Here is an 18829-nt window from a genome sequence, read left to right on the forward strand (position 1 = left end):
CATCTGGCTCTAAAGATGTTGCCGAACTACTACTTCCAGCATCCCTGAGAATGTTTGGGAGTAGTGGATTTGCAACAACTGGAGGCACACTGGTTGGGAAACATTGTCTGTTTCCTAACTCAGTGTTAGGAATCACTGGTTTCCCTCTTACCACAATGTCATAGGCAAGTATGTTAAAAAGGCAGTTAACTGCTTGTATGTCACTTCAATCTTGTTCAGTGCCGTCTCGTTTATCTATATATATAAAACTCAATGTGTGTGTGTGTGTATATGTATGTATACTGTATATGTATGTATGTATGTTCCATAAAAACGTCCAAACGGCTAAAGTTATTAACATGAAACTTGGCACACATGTTACTTATATGTCAACAACAAACATAGGATAGGTAATTTAACCCTTACTCACCCACATTTGCCAGGGGCGGGGTTTTCATTTAAAGTCCCATACAAGTCAATGGGAATTATATGTTACTGCATAACTTCCAAACGGCTGGAGATATTTTGATAATACTTGGTCACATGTTACTTACATGTCCACTTAAAATATAGGATAGTTAATTTAACCCTTAACCTCCCCCATTTGTGAGGGTCGGGGTTTTTGTTTAAAGTCCCATGAAAATCAATGGGAAATGTATGTTCCCACATAACTTCCGTACGGCTGGAGATATTTCAATACCTGGTGCACATATTACAGGTCAGGATAGGAGGTCGAGTTAGGAGGTCGGGATATGAGGACGGGATTTGAGGACGGGATAGGAGGTCGAGATAGGCGGTCGGGATATGAGGACGGGATAGGAGGACGAGATAGGAGGACGAGATAGGAGGTCGAGTTAGGAGGTCAGGATACGAGAACGGGATAAGAGGACGGGATAGGAGGTGGAGAAAGGAGGTGGACATAGGAAGACGGGATAGGAGGTCGGGATAGGAGGATGGGATTGGAGGTTGAGATAGGAGGACGGGATAGGAGGTCGGGATAGGAGGATGGGATAGGAGGTCGAGATAGGAGGACGGGATAGGAGGATGGGATAGGAGGTCGGGATTGGAGGTCGGGATATGAGGACGGGATAAGAGGACGGGATAGGAGGTGGAGATAGGAGGTCGGGATATGAGGACGGGATAGGAGGTCGAGATAGGAGGTTGGGATAGGAGGTCGGGATAGGAGGTCGAGATAGGAGGAGGGGATAGGAGGTAGAGTTAGGAGGTCAGGATATGAGGATGGGATAGGAGGTCGGGATATGAGGATGGGATAGGAAGACGGGATAGGAGGTCGGGACAGGAGGTCGGGGTATGAGGACGGGATATGGGGTTGGGATATGACAACAATATATGGGGATGGGATATGAAGTCAAAAGCTTCCTCCTTTGTTTATTTTCCTCCCCAACAAGGATGAGGAAGGGAAAACCGGGCAACGCCGGGTACTGAGCTAGTTACAGAATAAGTAAGATTGCCACAGCTCTTCAGTACCAGGCATCGATTACTAGGCTAGTTAGTTCACAGATTCGCTATTTTCGGTCTCAATTGAAGAGGCTAAAATTGGGGTTCGTGTTAGGTTTGTGGTATTGGTTTATGATTATAAATCCTGTTATTTCCTACCAGGTTCACTTTTTGCCCACTAAAGGCATGCCTCTCCGGTCATTGGGCACAAATCTGACTGTTTTGTTTAGTGTTAATGTTTTCCATACAGGTATGTATGTATTGTTGTAACCACGAGCATGAGTGTGAAGCCCTGAACACAAGTTTAAAGCCTATTTATGGCTGTATTTGTGTGAGGGGCGGGAGTATTTCCACCCCCTACATGTCCAGGCGGGGCATCAAGCAATTGTGGGCGGGGAATATAACGCCGCTGCTCCTACGTGAGGGGCCTATGTGATGTTTTGTGGACCCCTCCCTCTTTTTCAATTTCCCATTACAGCGTATGCCCACTAAAGGCGTGCCCTCCATCGCGGTCTTTGGGCACAAATCTGACCATTTTGTTTAGTGTTAATGTTTTCCATACAGGTACATGTGTATCGTTGTAACCACGAGCACTTGTGTAAAGCCCTGGACACAAATACTTAAATGAATACATTTCGCTTAAAAATTCTGCTTGAATGGGTCCTAAGGCTATGTTCATATGGCAGAATGTCCGCATGGAGAATTTCTGTGCAGACATCCTGCAGACTGCAGGCCTCGGAATGACAGCAATGCATTCCATGCAGAGTCTGCAGAAAAAATGGAAATGTCTATTCTTTCTGCGGACACTGGGATTGGAATTTCTGCACCAGATGTTTTCGGCATGGAAATTTTGCTTTGTGAACAGCGCAATAGAATCCTAATGAAATCAATGAGACTCTGCTGCTTTGGAATCTCTGTGCAGAAGTTTAATGTGGAATTCCACATGGAAATTCTGGTATGCGAACATTACCTAACAGTCTAAACTCCAGACTGATACATTGTAACACAGGAGGTTTCTACAACTGCTGCTGATGTGTGTCACTGACATTATTGCCTCTTTGAGCCTCATCTCATCGGAGCTGCCTGGTGCCAGAACTGAGATTGTAAACTGCTTCATTATTATTGGTGATCAAGCCTGTGAATTATGTGAGAATCCTGCGAAACAGACACATAGTAACAGTGGATTCCTCCATCGTCATCATTTTCCCTGTCATCTCATAGATGGATAATGAGGGTTAATTCTTTCATCATTTGTTAGCAGCGCTGTAAGCCAAAAGTCAAACATCGCTTGTGAAACAGAAGCAGTGCTGCTAAGTGATGAGGTGAGGAGGATTAGGAGTCAATGCTTTGTATTCTTTGCGTCATCCACTGCTATACACTCCAGCTGTGATGGAGCATGTCACTACGCTGGGAATAGGGGACTGCACTCCAGCCATAGTGGTACTTAACCCCTTAAGGACCCAGGACGTACTAGAACGTCCTGGCACCCTGGGCTTTAAGGACCCAGGACGTACTAGTACGTCCTGGTGTTTCTCAGGTCTCTGCCGCGCCCCGGGCAGAGATCGGAAGTGGATGCCTGCTGAAATGCTTCAGCGGGCATCCAGGGCAAACGCCGAGGGGAGCCATGTCTGCCCCCATGTCGGCGATCGCCGCAAATCGCGAGGGAAATCGCCCCTGCGATCTGCGGCAATACCGGGCTGATCGGGTCTCTGGGACCCGACCGCCCGGTAATTTTGCATGATCCCGGTTGTCACAGACAGCCAGGACCATGCTGGAGCCTAGGAGCGAGGTGGCAAGCCTGCCACCTCCTCCTATCCCCTGTGATTCCTCGGTAAGCTAACCGACCAATCGCAGGGGGGGGGCAGTTACTTCCTGAGGACGCGGCGGGGGACGGGGGAGTGCTGGGGACAAGCCCCGGTACTTACCTCGTCCCTGAAGACCCGGATCCCGGTGGCGGAGACGGCAGCGGTCGCGACAGGTGAGTGGATCTTCGGCGACGGCGCAAGACCTTTGCAGCAGTCCAGACCGCCGTAAAGTGATCTGGACTGCTCCATCTGGTCCCCTTACACTACAACTCCCAGCATGCCCAGACAGCCCTTGGCGTCTGGGCATGCTGGGAGTTGCAGTTTTGCAACATCTGGAGGTCCACAGTTTGGACACCACTGTGCCCTTCCAGATGTTGCAAAACTACACATCCTCAGCATGCCCTTACTGTCCAGGCATGCTGGGAGTTGTATTTCTGTAACATCTGGCCGTTCAGATGTTGCAGAACTACAACTCCCAGCATGCCTGGACAGTTTTGGCATACTGGGAGTTGTAGTTTTGCAACATCTGGAACGGAACAGATTGGGAACCACTGTATTAGTGGTCTGCAAACTGTAATCCTCCAGATGTTGCAAAACTACAACTCCAAGCATGCTGGGAGTTGTAGTTCGGCAACATCTGGCTCTAAAGATGTTGCAGAACTACTACTTCCAGCATGCCTGAGAATGTTTGGGAGTTGTGGTTTTGCAACAACTGGAGGCACACTGGTTGGGAAACATTGTCTGTTTCCTAACTCAGTGTTTCCCAACCCGTGTGCCTTCAGCTGTTGCAAAACTATAACTACCAGCAGGCACTGATAGACTGGGAGTTGTAGTTTTGCAACAGCTGGAGGTTCCCCCCCCCCCTGTACATTCTCATGGGCAGGGGCTTACAGTGAGTATCAGGCTGCAAGTTTGCGATGCAGCAAATTTTGCGCGGCAGCTCAAACTCGCAGCGGGAAACTCGCTGTAATCCCCCGCCCGTGTGACTGTACCCTAAAAACACTACACTACAGTACACTAACACAAAATAAAAAGTAAGAAACAATACATATACACATACCCCTACACAGCCCCCCTCCCCAATAAAAATTAAAAACGTCTGGTACGCCACTGTTTCCAAAATGGAGCCTCCAGCTGTTGCAAAACAACAACTCCCAGTATTGCCGGACAGCCGTTGACTGTCCAAGCATGTTGGGAGTTTTGCAACAGCTGGAGGCACCCTGTTTGGGAATCACTGGCGTAGAATACCCATATGTCCACCCCTATGCAAATCCCTAATTCAGGCCTCAAATGCGCATGGCACTCTCACTTTGGAGCCCTGTCGTATTTCAAGGCAACAGTTTAGGGTCACATGTGGGGTATCGCCATACTCGGGAGAAATTGCCTAACAAATTTTGGGGGGCTTTTTCTCCTTTCACCCCTTATGAAAAGGTGAAGTTGGGGTCTACACCAGCATGTTAGTGTAAAAAATTAATCTTTTACACTAACATGCTGGTGTTGCCCTATACTTTTCATTTTGACAAGAGGTAAAAGGGAAAAAAGCCCCCCAAAATTTGTAATGCAATTTCTCCCGACTACGGAGATACCCCATATGTGGACGCAAAGTGCTCTGGGGGCGCACGACAAGGCCCAGAAGGGAGAGTGCACCATGTACATATGAGGTGATTTGCACAGGGGTGGCTGATTGTTACAGCGGTTTTGACAAACGCAAAAAAAAAAAAAAACACATGTGACCCCATTTCAGAAACTACACCCCTCACGGAATGTAATGAGGGGTGCAGTGAGAATTTACCCCCCACTGGTGTCTGACAGATCTTTGGAACAGTGGGCTGTGCAAATTAAAAATTTGTACAGCCCACTGTTACAAACATCTGACAGACACCAGTGGGGGGTAAATTCTCACTGTACCCCTTGTTACGTTCCTCAAGGGGTCTAGTTTCCAAAATGGTATGCCATGTGGGGGTTATTTTGCTGTCCTGGCACCATAGGGGCTTCCTAAATGCGACATACCCCCGGAGCAAAATTTGCTCTCAAAAAGCCAAATATGACTCCTTCTCTTCTGAGCATTGTAGTTCGCCCGTAGTGCACTTCAGGTCAACTTATGGGGTACCTCCATACTCAGAAGAGATGGGGTACAAATTTTGGGGGGTATTTTCTGCTATTAACCCTTGCAAAAATGTGAAATTTGGGGGGGAAACACATTTTAGTGAAATGTTTTTTACATTTTTTTACATATGCAAAAGTCGTGAAACACCTGTGAGGTATTAAGGCTCACTTAATTCCTTGTTACGTTCCTTAAGGGGTCTAGTTTCCAAAATGGTATGCTATGTGTTTTTTTTTTTTACTGTTCTGGCACCATAGGGGCTTCCTAAATGCAACATGTCCCCCAAAAACCATTTCAGAAAAACGTACTCTCCAAAATCCCCTTGTCGCTCCTTCGCTTCTGAGCCCTCTACTGCGCCCTCCGAATACTTTACATAGACATATGAGAAATGTGCTTACTCGAGAGAAATTGGGCTACAAATATAAGTATACATTTTCTCCTTTTACCCCTTGTAAAAATTCAAAAATTGGGTCTACAAGAACATGCGAGTGTAAAAAATGGAAATTGTGAATTTTCTCCTTCACTTTGCTGTTATTCCTGTGAAACACCTAAAGGGTTAAAACGCTGACTGAATGTTATTTTGAATACTTTGGGGGGGGGGGTGCAGTTTTTATAATGGGGTAATTTGTGGGGTATTTCTAATATGAAGACCCTTCAAATCCACTTCAAACCTGAACTGGTCCCTGAAAAATTGTGATTTGGGAAATTTTGTGAAAAATTGGAAAATTGCTGCTGAACTTTGAAGCCCTCTGGTGTCTTCCAAAAGTAAAAACACGTAAATTTTATGATGCAAACATAAAGTAGACATATTGTATATGCGAATAAAAAAATTTATTTGGCATATCCATTTTCCTTACAAGCAGAGAGCTTCAAAGTTAGAAAAATGAAAAATTTTCAAATTTTTCATCAAATTTTGGGATTTTTCACCAAGAAAGGATGCAAGTTACCACCAAATTTTACCACTATGTTAAAGTAGAATATGTCACGAAAAAACAATCTCGGAATCAGAATGATAACTGAAAGCATTCCAGAGTTATTAATGTTTAAAGTGACAGTGGTCAGATGTGCAAAAAAATGGCCGGGTCCTAAGGTGTAAAATGGCTGGGTCCTTAAGGGGTTAAAAAAGAATTTTCCCAGTGGAGTACCCCTTTAAACATCTTTCTCAGTCTCTCTTTGAACATCTTTAGGAAGCCAAAGTAAGATTTTGATCTTGAAAAACTGTTATTTTTATCCTTCACTAAAGGGTCACAGGTGTAATTACCGTACAGGAAAGCTCCATTGATTAATAAATAACCACATATACTTCCCCTCTACAGCTTTACACTAGTTGACACCCAACTTTCATAAAAACAGATAAAAAAAATTTCACTTTTTGCTAGTAGAGGATGATACGTTCCTGTTAAGCTGATCATGGTGACATAATAATATGTTTTATTCCCAACCACGTAGAAAATAGAACAGGGCAACTCACCATCTGCGTTTTCACCGCTTCTTTATTCAAGAACACATACGGGGGGAAATGCAGTGCAGGACATGGGTGGACAACAAGGTAGAGGGGATGGAGCACCCAGACTACATCCCCTCTACCTTGTCGTCCACTCGTTGTCCTGCACTGTATTTCCCCCATATGTGTTCTTGAATAAAGAAGCGGTGAAAACGCAGATGGTGAGTTGCCCTGTTCTATTTTCTAGTGGTTGGAAGTTTGTGCATTGGACTATTCAGTATACAGAGAGCACCACCTGGCGTGGAGCAGCTAACAGAGGTACTAACACGCTGATGCTGTACATATAGGCAGCAGTGCCGATTTACCTTCAAAGGAACTTTTTTTATAATATGTTTTTATAATCTATAAAACATTAAGCCCTTAATTTCAGAGCTGGAGCGAGTCTTTGGAGGCCCGGGCCCTTGAAGTTGCTTACCAATGTCTACAGAATGCACCAGATGACCCCGAGGTTGGCTGGAATTTGCAGAGTTTTCCTGTAGGAATCATGACATTCAGAGAAGTCATCACTCTTTGGTTCCGTCAAAGAGACAATTATAATTTTCAAACGTCTGAGTGCACCCAGAATCAAACCTGCCATCATTACACACAGGTGAGTGACTGTAGTCAGAGAAGGTGGCTGTGATACCATCTCTGCAGGGGGAGGGCAGTTGTATTACCACTCCTAGGCAGCTTGTGGACTCAATCAACGTATCTCTTTTTCTTTTTAGTTGGTTTGGGCATCTTCATGGGAGCTGGGCTGTGGGATGAGTCAATGCTCCTCAGAGATGGGCAAAGTGGACATGTTTGTATGTGCATATGGTCCTGGGTAAGGTCAAATGCCCAGTTTAATTTCCAATAGTTGCACTTCACACTCATCTTTAGCACTTGATGTTCCTTGGCTGGCATACATAACACCAGTGTCTAACTTGCAGGGGTAACTGGGACATTGGAGGGCACATCATCAATCCCTATCAGTCTGGCCCCAGTTGCAGCATGTGTACGGCCAGCTGGTCCGGCTGCTTCACATCCTGGGAGCACCGTGGTGGCCTCTGTGGTAAGTTCCGGGAGTAGCCCGCACTCTCTTGTAGGATCAGTTCTTAAAACATATAGCATGAGTCTTCATAGTATGTCTATTGGGTGGTGTCCATAACAAGGCAGCTGTACTGTGCTGTCTCCATTACTATGTTTCCATATTTTAGAGGTGCCCAGGAACCCATGCCGGATAAACTGTGGGGACCATGGAACATTGAACATGAGCAGCTGTCAATGTGATTGTGCCAAAGGTTACACCGGCCGTCTCTGCCAAGGTGAGTTATACACTGAAAACGAGTACCTCTGGAGATCCTTTAAAGATCCACTTTCCAGACATGTCTTACAAAACTGATTGTGGACAGCATTTATAAAAAAAAAAGTCGCACATGGCGCATGCGGGTATAAAAGGCGCAGAGAAGGAATCCTACAAAATGGTGTATTGAAGGGTCATTGAAAAACAATGTATACTAGCACCATATTTATCACATGCTCTGCACCATACAGTGGGGAGAACAAGTATTTCATACACTGGTGATTTTGCAGGTTTTCCTACTTACAAAGCATGTAGAGTTCTGTAATATTTATCATAGGTACTCTTCAACTGTGAGAGACAGAATCTAAATCAAAAATCCAGAAAATCACATTGTAGGATTTTAAAAAATTAATTAGCATTTTATTGCATGACATAAGTTTTTGAAAAGCATACCTTAATATTTGATACAAAAACGTTTGTTTGCAATTACAGAGATTAAACGTTTCCTGTAGTTCTTGACCAGGATTGCACACACTGCAGCAGGGATTTTGGCCCACTCCTCCATACAGACCTTCTCTAGATCCTTCAGGTTTCGGGGCTGTCGCTGGGCAATACAGACTTACCTTACGTCCTAACCAGCAGCACAAGTGGGGTGTTCTGCCCCTGTGAAGCTGGCAGGATGGTGGAATTTTTTATTCCGCCCAAGTAATTAACCACATAAGGACCAAGGACCTAGCTCACTGATACTTATGGACCAAAGACGTACACGTATGTCCGTGGTAATTTCGGTCCATGATGCGCGCCGGGCGGGGACTGGACTGGGGTGACTGCTGATATCGATCAGCAGGCACCCCGTGCAAATGCCCAGGGGGGTCATCAGACCACCCCATGTCGGCGATCGGCGCAAATTGCAGGTGAATTCACACTTGCGATTTGCGACAATTCCGGGTCATATGGGTCTATGGTGACCCGGAATATAAGCGGGATCGCGGTTGTCCAAGACACCCATGATCTCCCTGAAGGGATAGGAGTGAGGTGGCAGGGGTGCCACCCCTCCTATCCCTGCTATTGGTTGTATATACGCGACGACCAATAGCAGATCGGGGGCGGGGTTAACTTTCGGTTTCCCCGTCCTGCCCACCCACAATAGGCGGGGCAGGACGGGGAAACCGACGGGGACCGGCGCTGAAGTCTACTTACCCATCGGCGATGGCAGCGGGCAGCGATCGGCTGTGGCAGCAGGCGGCAAAAGAGGACGGCTATGCAGCTCCCTGGATCCTACGGAAGCCGGTGAGTTGCCTAGCAACATCTGGAGGGCTACAGTTTGAGACCACTATACAGTGGTCTCTAAACTGTAGCCCTCCAGATGTTGCAAAATTACAACTCCCAGCATGCCCAGACAGCTGTTTGGGCATGCTGGGATTTGTAGTTTTGCAACAGTTGGAGGGCTACAGTTTGGAGATCACTTTGCAGTGATCTCTAAACTATGGCCCTCTAGATCTTGCAAAACTACAACTCCTAGCATGTACTGATCGCCGAAGGGCATACTGGGAGATGTAGTTATGCAACAGCTGGAGGTACGCAACTACAACTCCCAGCATGTTGAGACAGCTGTTTGCTGTCTGGGCATGCTGGGATTTGTAGTTTTGCAACATCTGGAGGGCCACAGTTTGGAGATCACTGTGCAGTGGTCTTTAAACTGTAGCCCTCCAGATGTTGCAAAGCTGCAAATCCCAGTATGCCCAAACAGCAAACAGCTGTCTCGGCATGCTGGGAGTTGTAGTTGCGTACCTCCAGCTGTTGCATAACTACATCTCCCAGCATGCCCTTCGGCGATCAGTACATGCTGGGAGTTGTAGTTTTGCAACAGCTGAAGGCACACTGGTTGGAAAATACTGAGTTAGGTAACAGAACCTAACTGAAGGTTTTCCAACCAGTGTGCCTCCAGCTGTTGCAAAACTACAACTCCCAGCATGCATGGTCTGTCAGTACATGCTGGGAGTTGTAGTTTTGCAACAGCTGGAGGTTTGCCCCCCATGTGAATGTACAGGGTACATTCACACGTGTGAGTTTACAGTAAGTTTCCTGCTTCAAGTTTGGGCTGCGGCAAATTTTTTGCCGCAGCGCAAGCTCCTAGCGGGATACTCACAATAACCCGCCAGTGCGAATGTACCCTAAAAACACTCATAAGAAAGGATAAAACATTACATATACACCCCTTACACTGTCCACCCCTATGCAATCCCTAATTTAGTCATCAAATGCGCATGGCGCTCTCTCACTTCGGAGCCCTGTCGTATTTCAAGGAAACAGTTTAGGGCCACATATGGGGTATCTCCGTACTCGGGAGAAATTGCACTACAAATTTTGGGGGGCTTTTTCTCCTTTTACCCCTTATGAAAAGGAAAAGTTGGGGTCTACACCATGAGTGAATCAATGTGACAGATTAATTCTGCAATCCAAAGACCCATATGACATGTTGGATGAGTGATGGCAGATAAACAGCTCAGCTGTACATGTAGACTGCTGTCTTTCTTGCAGTGCGGTGCGCACCTCGCTGTCTACACGGCCAATACAAAGCACTTGAATGTTCCTGCATATGTGATTCTGGATACAGGGGGGCTGAATGCACAGGTAATATTCTGTTCCTTTGGAGACATATCTGATGATATTATTTCTACATAATGGTTTAAAGATATAAATACTGGGGCTTCACTAGCCAAGTGTTGGGGATTATTCTACAGGTTTGTTTCAGTTATAGGGGTATTCCTGTGAAAAACGTTTTTTTTTTTTTTTTTTTTTTAAATCAACTGATGCCAGAAAGGGGTAGTCCAGTGGTGAAAAACCTATCCCCTATCCTAAGGATAGGGGATAAGTTTGAGATCGCGGGGGGTCCGAACGCTGGGGCCCCCTGCGATTTCTCTGTACGGGGGCCAGGCTCTCCAGCCAGATAGCGGGTGTCAACCACCGCACGAAGCGGCGGCCAACACGCCCCCTCAATACATTGCTATGGCAGAGCCGGAGATTGCCGAAGGCAGCGCTCCGGCTCTGCCATAGAGTTGTATTGAGGGGGCGTGTCGGCCGCTGCTTCGTGCGGTGGTCGACATGCCCCGTTCCCGCGGGCTGTCGAGGCCCCAGTGGTTGGACCCCCCGCGATCTGCAATTTATCCCCTATCTTTACGATAGGGGATAAGTTGTTCACCACTGGACTACTCCTTTAAACAGATTTTGTAAATTACTTCTATTAAAAAATCTTAATCCTTCCAGTACTTGTTAGCTGCTGAGGAAATGGTTTTCTTTTTGGAACACAGAGCTCTCTGCACACATCATGACCACGGTGCTCTCTGTTGACTTTTCTGTCCATTTTAAGAACTGTCCAGAGTAGGAGAAAATCCCCATAGCAAACATGCTGCTCTGGACATTTCCTAAAATGGACAGAGATGTCAGCAGAGAGCACTGTGCTCATGATGTCAGCAGAGAGCACTGTGCTCATGATGTCAGCAGAGAGCTCTGTGTTCCAAAAAGAAAACCATTTCCTCTATAGTATTCAGCAGCTAAAAAGTACTGGAAGGAATAAGATTTTTTTAATAGAAGTAATTTAAAAATCTGTTTAACTTTCTGGCATCAGTTTATTTAAAAAAAAAAAGTTTTTCACAGGAGTACCCCTTTAAAGTCTAATGTCGCTCAGTGTTAACCATTTTCCTTATATTACATGTTTTATGGCTTTAGAGGAGGTAAAATCTGCGCAGCCCTGTGATCTTCTGAGTGATGGTGTCTGCTTCAAGGTCTCCTCTGATGTTCGTCCATATTATAAAGCAAAAAAGATATGTCAGGTATGATGCCCCCGCTAACAGCAGGGTGTGGTCTGCCCAGAAAAGACCCTCCTCTCTTACAGTTGCACTCTATGGGGGAGATTTAACAAAACCTGTCCAGAGGAAAAGTTGCAGAGTTGCCCATAGCAACCAATCAGATCGCTTCTTTCATTTTTGAAAAGGCCTCTGAGAAATGAAAGAAGTGATCTGATTGGTTGCTATGGGCAACTTTTCCTCTAGACAGGTTTTGATAAACTCAGATTTATAAATGCTGTTTTAACAGCTAGACAGTATAAACTGAAACAGTCTACAGCTAGTGCTACACTGCAACTTTATGTAGCGCTACTTGACTCTTTATTTGTAACTATTAAATGAAAATTGCAGTCTACAAGATTGCATAAAGCTCAATGTGTTGCTTTACCCTACAGCTTAAAGGAGAACTCCGGAATATAAAAATTGTCCCCCATACTGCCGGCAGTAAAAAAATAAAGATGTACATACCTTCCTCCGCTCCCCCTGGGCCTTCGGTAACCGGCTCCGGTCTCCGCCGTGATCCTCTTCCTGGTTGCCGGTGGTCGGAGAGTCATACTGCACTCAGCCAATCACCAGCCGCAGTGAAGTCCCGACTCGGCCGGCGATAGGCTGAGCGTCAGTGTGACGTTTTCGGCCCCGGCAGCAGGTGCCGGTGTAGTGAAGAATTTTGTGTCCTGAAGCGTTTTCACACTGCCACTCAGCCTATTGCCAGCCGAGTCTGACTTTGCTGCGGCTGGTGATTGGCTGAGCGCAGTATGATTCTCCGACCACCGGCAACCAGGAAGAGGATCGCGGCGGACACCGGAGCCGGTTACCGGGGGAGCAGAGGAAGGTATGTACATCTTTATTTTTTTTTACTGCCGGCAGTATGGGGGACAATTTTTATATTCCGGAGTTCTCCTTTAAAAGTTGCAGTGTAGCTCTAAGCTAATGATGAGGAAAATGAATTGCAGGTACTTATGGTGCCTGATAAACCTGGCACTGTGTTATAGGGTAGAGTCGCAGGTTATGGCTTTCATCACATGGTTTTGTGTTCCTCTTGCATGTACCACAAAACTGCTGTAAGCTGTGTGCAATTTTGTGTGACGCACTACCATCATGATGTCACAATGTGTAAACCCAGCCCTAATTCTTAGGCTCTGAAGTCGTTCAGTCATTTTTGATAGAAGCTGTGAACATCAGACACATGAAGGGCAGAAAGGCTAGAATTCCACTGAGGATTTTCACGCAAAAGTTCATGCCCATTTTGCCGTACGCCGTTTTTTTTTTTTGAAAAAAGAAACACCGCGTCCAGGAGTTACCTGCAAGTCAATAGTAAACTGCAAAATGCCCGATCCACTTGGCGTTTTTCAGTTTGGTGTTTTTTTATTTTTCTTTTTTTATCCTTTGGGCGTTTTTCAGCTATTTTGGGCTCAGAGGCTGGTTTTCAAAAATGCCCTCCAAATCCTAGTTTGGAGTTTTTATTGGGAAAATCTTGGCGTTTTCCTCCCATAAAAGTCTATGGGAGTGAAAAACCGCCAAAAAATGCCATGTGGGTTTTAATTTAGGCGTTTTTGCCGGAATTTTTTATTCTTTTTTTTTGGACTTTAGCGATCCAAAAAAGTGATGGAGATACCTTTTAATAAAATTTTGTAGGATACCATTAAAAAAAATAAAAAATATACAGTAGCAATGGAAAAAATTGTATTTTACGAAATTTGTCTTTTTTATAACAAAATTTTTAGTAATTTTTAAACAAGGATCAATTTATGTGAGCAGGCAGGGCACTAAAAATGTAGCCAACAATAATAAAAATGTAGTGTGTGTTTATGTTTTTCACTTTTTTTTTTCTTTTTCAAATGTTTTAGGTAGTACTACTACTCCCAGCATGGAACACACTGTTCCATGATGGGAATAGTAGTACCTGTATTAATTGACAGATCACCTTGTAACTATCCTCCGGTATAATTTATAGATGCAGCTGGCCGCTCTTCTCTGGTCCTCTGCACTGACGTATATATACACACCTATTCATATTTCCATAAGAGAGCTGTGATTGGCCAGGTGGTTCCAGCCAATCACAACTCTATGTGGGAAATATGAATAGGGGTGTTTATATATATATATATATATATATATATATACGTCAGGTCAGGGCACCACAAAAGGGGCCGGCCGCATCTATACATTATACAGGAGGATCACAGCGGGTGTCAGGAGTTACACTCACTGCAATCTGTTTATTAATGCAGGTACTACAGCTCCCAGCATAGAGCAGAGTGCGCTCCATGATGGAAGCAGTAGTACCTGCAGTAAGGGACAGATCACAGTAAGTGTAACTAATGACACCTGTTGCCCTCGTTCCTGATGTGAATTTTCGGGACTCAGCTGTGCTCTCGGCTACAGAGCCAGGAGAACAGCTGATGCTGAGCAGTAGATATAAGTCATATATCTACTGCTCAGCAAAAACTTACAGTGAGCCTGCAATGTGTATACACATTGCTGGCACACTTAACCCCTTGCTGAGCTGTGCGCTGTGCGCAAGCCAGGCAAAGAAAGAGAGTTAACTTACACTGCTGGACAGTGTAGGTTAACCCTTTGGGCGGTATACAATATATACAGCTATCTATAGATTGCTGTATATAGTGCATACAGAAGTTGAAGTCCCCTTACCACCCTCCAGTCCCGGCTAGATCTGTGTAGCTCCGCCCCCAGTGATGACATCATTAGGAGGCGGAGCTTCACACGGGAGCCAGGCTGGTAAGTCTGATGCTCTGTTCACATTGCCCGTTTTGTATAATGTGAACAGACCCTTCTGGCAGTGTCTACCCAGACATGGAGACTCCAGCTGTTGCTAAAATACAACTCCCAGCATGCCCAGGGCAAGCTGGGAGTTGTAGTTTTGCACCAATTGGAGGCTCCTTGTTTGGGTAGACATTGCATTATGGGTGCTTTCCCCAGTGGAGAGTGCCAAAAATGCCCTAACCAATTTTTTTTTTATTTTTTTTTTCTCATTTCAGATCAGTGTATGCAGAGGATTATGTCGCATGACCTGGAATTTTTTCTTTTAATAAAATGGCTAACGAGGGCTGTGGGGGAGTGGTTTTTTTATTTTTTATATAAAATAATTTTTCCAATGTGTGTTTTTTTTTTCATTTAATTTTCAGGCTTAGTAGTGGAACCTGTCTTATTGACAGAATCCATTGCTAATCCGGGGCTTAGTGTTAGCCCCATAAACAGCTAGCGCTAATCCCCAATTATTATCCCAGTACCCACCATCACAGGGTTGCCGGGAAGAGTCGGTCCCAACAGGCCCGGAGCATCAAAAATGGCGCTCCTGGGTGGTAACAGGCTGGCGTTCTTTAGGCTGGGGAGGGCCAGTAATAATGGTCCTCGCCCACCCTGGTAACATCAGGCTTTTTGGTTGGTATCTGGCTGTGAATAAAAATAGTGGGAATCCTAGGCGTTTTTTTTTCTCATAAATAACTTTAAAGGGGTTCTCCGGTGCTTAGACATCTTATCCCCTATCCAAAGGATAGGGGATAAGATGCCTGATCACGGGAGTCCCGCCGCTGGGGACCCCCAGGATCTTGCACGCGGCACCCCGTTTGTATCAGTCCCTGGAGCGTGTTCGCTCCGGGTCTGATTATGGACGACCACAAGGCCGGCGGCGTGTGACGTCAGGCCTTCGCGTGATGTCACGCTCTGCCCCTCAATGCAAGCCTATGGGAGGGGGCGTGATAGCTGTCACTTCCCCTCCCGTGGGCTTGCATTGAGGGGCGGAGCGTGACATCACACGGGGGCAGAGGCGTGACACGCCGCCGGCCTTGTGGTCGTCCGTAATCAGACTCAGAGCGAACACGCTCCAGAGACTGATTACAAACGGGGTGCCGCGTGCAAGATCCCGGGGGGCCCAAGCGGCGGGATTCTAGCGATCAGGCTTCTTATCTCCTATCCTTTGGACAGGGGATAAGATGTCTAAGCACCGGAGAACCCCTTTTAAAAAAAAACAAAACACTTTGGGTTACTCATATTTTTATTCACAGCCGGATGCCAACCAAGCAGCAACAGCCTGACGTTACCAGGGTGGGCGAGGACCATTGTTACTGGCCCTTCCCAGCCTAATTAACACCAACCTGTTACCACCTAGGCCCAGGAGCCCCATTTTTGATGCTCCGGGCCTGTTTGTACCAGCTCTTCCTGGCACCCCTGTGGCAGTGGGTACCAGAGTAATAAATGGTGGTCAGTGCTTGCTGTTTTTGAGGCTAACGCTAAGCCCCAGCTTAGTAATGGATTCCGTCAATAAGACGGCTTCCACTACTAAGCCTGAAAATTCAATTTAAAAGAAACATGACACATTGGAAAAATTATTTTATTTAAAAAAATTTAAAATAAACTCCCCCACAGCCCTCATTAGATTAGAATGCAGGGATCTGAAACGAGAAGCAAAAAAAATTGGTTAGGACATTTTTGGCACTCTCCACTGGGGAGAGCACCCATAATGCAATGTCTTCCCAAACAGGGAGCCTCCTTTGGCTGTCTGGGCATGCTGGGAGTTGTAGTTTACCAACAGCTGGAGTCTCACTGTCTGGGAGGACACTGCCAAAAGGGTCTGTTCACATTATACAAAATGGACAATGTGAACAGTCTCAGACTTACCAGCCTGGCTCCCATCTGTAGCTCCACCCCCTAATGACATCACTAGGGGAGGAGCTACACAGGCCAAGCGGGGACAGGGAGCGAGGAAGGTAAGTGGACCTTGTTTTCTGTATACACTATATACAGCTATCTATAGTTGTATATACCGCCCAAAGGTGCTATAGGAGCAGGGAGTCCTGTCAGTATATAGTGACAGGATTCCTGACTCCTGTATAGTATACAAGGGTACACTATTCACCTCTGTATACTACACGGCAAAGAGAGGTTAGTATTGATGCTATACATCACTCATTACACTCTGTGGACCGGGCGCTCAGCATCTGGCCCACTGAGTGGTACCCTGAAGGCAGTGAAAAAATTGCAACAGGGGACAAAACTGGCTATTTCCCCACACCAGGAAAAATTTCAGAAAAACTGCCAAAATGCAGTGAAAATCCTTGGCAGTTTTCCTGGTGGGAAAAAACCTCAGTGGAATCCTAGCCTAAAGGTGGCAGCAGTTCCCAGAATCCTCCAATTCTCACTGAATCCTTTCTCCACCAAATTAATCTCTCTCTAGAATCTTTAGATCAAGGCCAAGTTTTCAGAGGAACTGGTCATAGTTACGTAATAAGGTGATTGAAGTGGGGGCAGTAGATGGGAGTAACAATTTTTGCTTTGAAGGAGTCCGGGGGACATCTGGCTGAAATAAGGACACAGAAGATTCAGGATATTTTGGCTTTTTATCTTGGACAATTGGGAGACATAAATGAAGTGGAAATGGATAGACACTTCCAGACCCAGAACTTCTGGATTGGTGAGATACCCCCTTCCCAAGCTATAGTGACAGTATATTTGTTAGGGAATATTGTAGTTTCAAATTCACCTTCATTTATTTATTACAAAGTAGATGTCATTCTCTTCTGGCTCACCCTCTAGGCCTGACCTATAAGAGCCGCTTTTCTTTCTTCCGCTGGGATTCTGGAGTCCCTGTTTCCTTCCAAAGCTTTGCTCTGGGGCAACCAGACAATGCTGGGTAAGTGCAGTAATGGTCTTAATTATCTGGTAGACATCATCAAACTGAGGGTCCTAAAACTTCTCTACTTTTCTCAGCTTTTCAAATTGTGTGGAGATGATGGAAAATGCACGATTCAACTGGAATGACCAACATTGTAAGACACATAATCGCTACATTTGCCAGTACAAAACATAAAGTGGCTGATTGTATACTCCAGAAAAGAACAAATAAGTGACCTGATCGCTTCAGAATTGCTCCCTATTTCAACACATGGTGGCCTCCAGAACTGACTGTTAACTGACCTATGAGAGAAGGATCCAGATTACGACAGATTCTTCAAGAGTGTGGAGGTCTCGATACAGATAAAAGTCGCCTGGACTGGCCAACTGTCTTATATGTATGGAGGCCACTAGAGATGAGCAAAGTTACAGTGATTCGATTTGTCACGAACTTCTCGGCTCCGCGGTTGCTGACTTTATCCTGCAAAAATTAGTTCAGCTTTCAGGTGCTCCGGTGGGCTGGAAAAGGTGGATACAGTCCTAGGAGATAATCTTTTTCAGCCCATCAAAGCACCTGAAAGCTGAACTAATTTATACAGGCTAAAGTAAGCAACCGGCGAGCCGAGAAGTTTGTATCAAATCACTGTAACTTCGCTAATCTCTAGAGGCCACCACACACACCTAGTGGTGTCATCTACCTTCTCAAGTACATCATCTATCAATGATCCATCCTTTTGTCCTTCCAGAAGAAAAGCCTCTCCGTGTGCAAGTGGTAATCAGGAGAAATAAGCTTTTGGCTGATGCTAGAAAAGACGTATAGGCACCATAAAACCACAGGCTTTGCATCTGTCTGACATTTGGACTCACCTGCTTGTTTCACACACTGCAAAAACTAAAATAACCTGAAAAAATGATTCATCCATTCCAGAGACAGTTACCATTCTAACTCAGTGTTTCCTCTGGTCTCTCCAGCAACTTAAAACAATGGCCCTCATTTACTAACAGGATCCCAACACTTTTTGTTGGGTTTTGTGCCAGAATTCTGTCTGCGCCAGAATCTGGCGCACAACCCGACAAACTCAAAATCACTCAGAGTGGGGGAAAAAAAAAAAATGACAAAAGGGGCATTTATCCCGACCAAAAAAAAAAAAACTGAGTGTGAAGACAACTCACAGGAAAACCTGTGAGTTTTGCTTCACAGAAAACAGACAGCTCAGAGTGAATCCTGCTACCCCCAGC

The 18829-nt window shown here is 45.5% G+C and overlaps 1 protein-coding gene across 1 annotated transcript in view; it reads left to right on the plus strand.

The window, feature by feature from the left end:
• LOC130277466 (C-type lectin domain family 18 member A-like) overlaps positions 1–18050 on the plus strand; it is a 30467-nt gene extending 12417 nt beyond the window's left edge. The window contains exons 3-11 of the mRNA XM_056528139.1: positions 7221–7439; positions 7558–7655; positions 7762–7883; positions 8029–8136; positions 10656–10748; positions 11844–11947; positions 17258–17390; positions 17513–17609; positions 17687–18050. Coding sequence (XP_056384114.1) covers positions 7221–7439; positions 7558–7655; positions 7762–7883; positions 8029–8136; positions 10656–10748; positions 11844–11947; positions 17258–17390; positions 17513–17609; positions 17687–17786 — 1074 coding nt within the window. The 3' untranslated portion in view covers positions 17787–18050. The remainder of the gene's footprint in view (positions 1–7220; positions 7440–7557; positions 7656–7761; positions 7884–8028; positions 8137–10655; positions 10749–11843; positions 11948–17257; positions 17391–17512; positions 17610–17686) is intronic.
• The last annotated feature ends 779 nt before the right edge of the window (positions 18051–18829 follow it).

Source organism: Hyla sarda, chromosome 6 (assembly GCF_029499605.1).
Source record: "Hyla sarda isolate aHylSar1 chromosome 6, aHylSar1.hap1, whole genome shotgun sequence".
NCBI lineage: Eukaryota > Metazoa > Chordata > Amphibia > Anura > Hylidae > Hyla > Hyla sarda.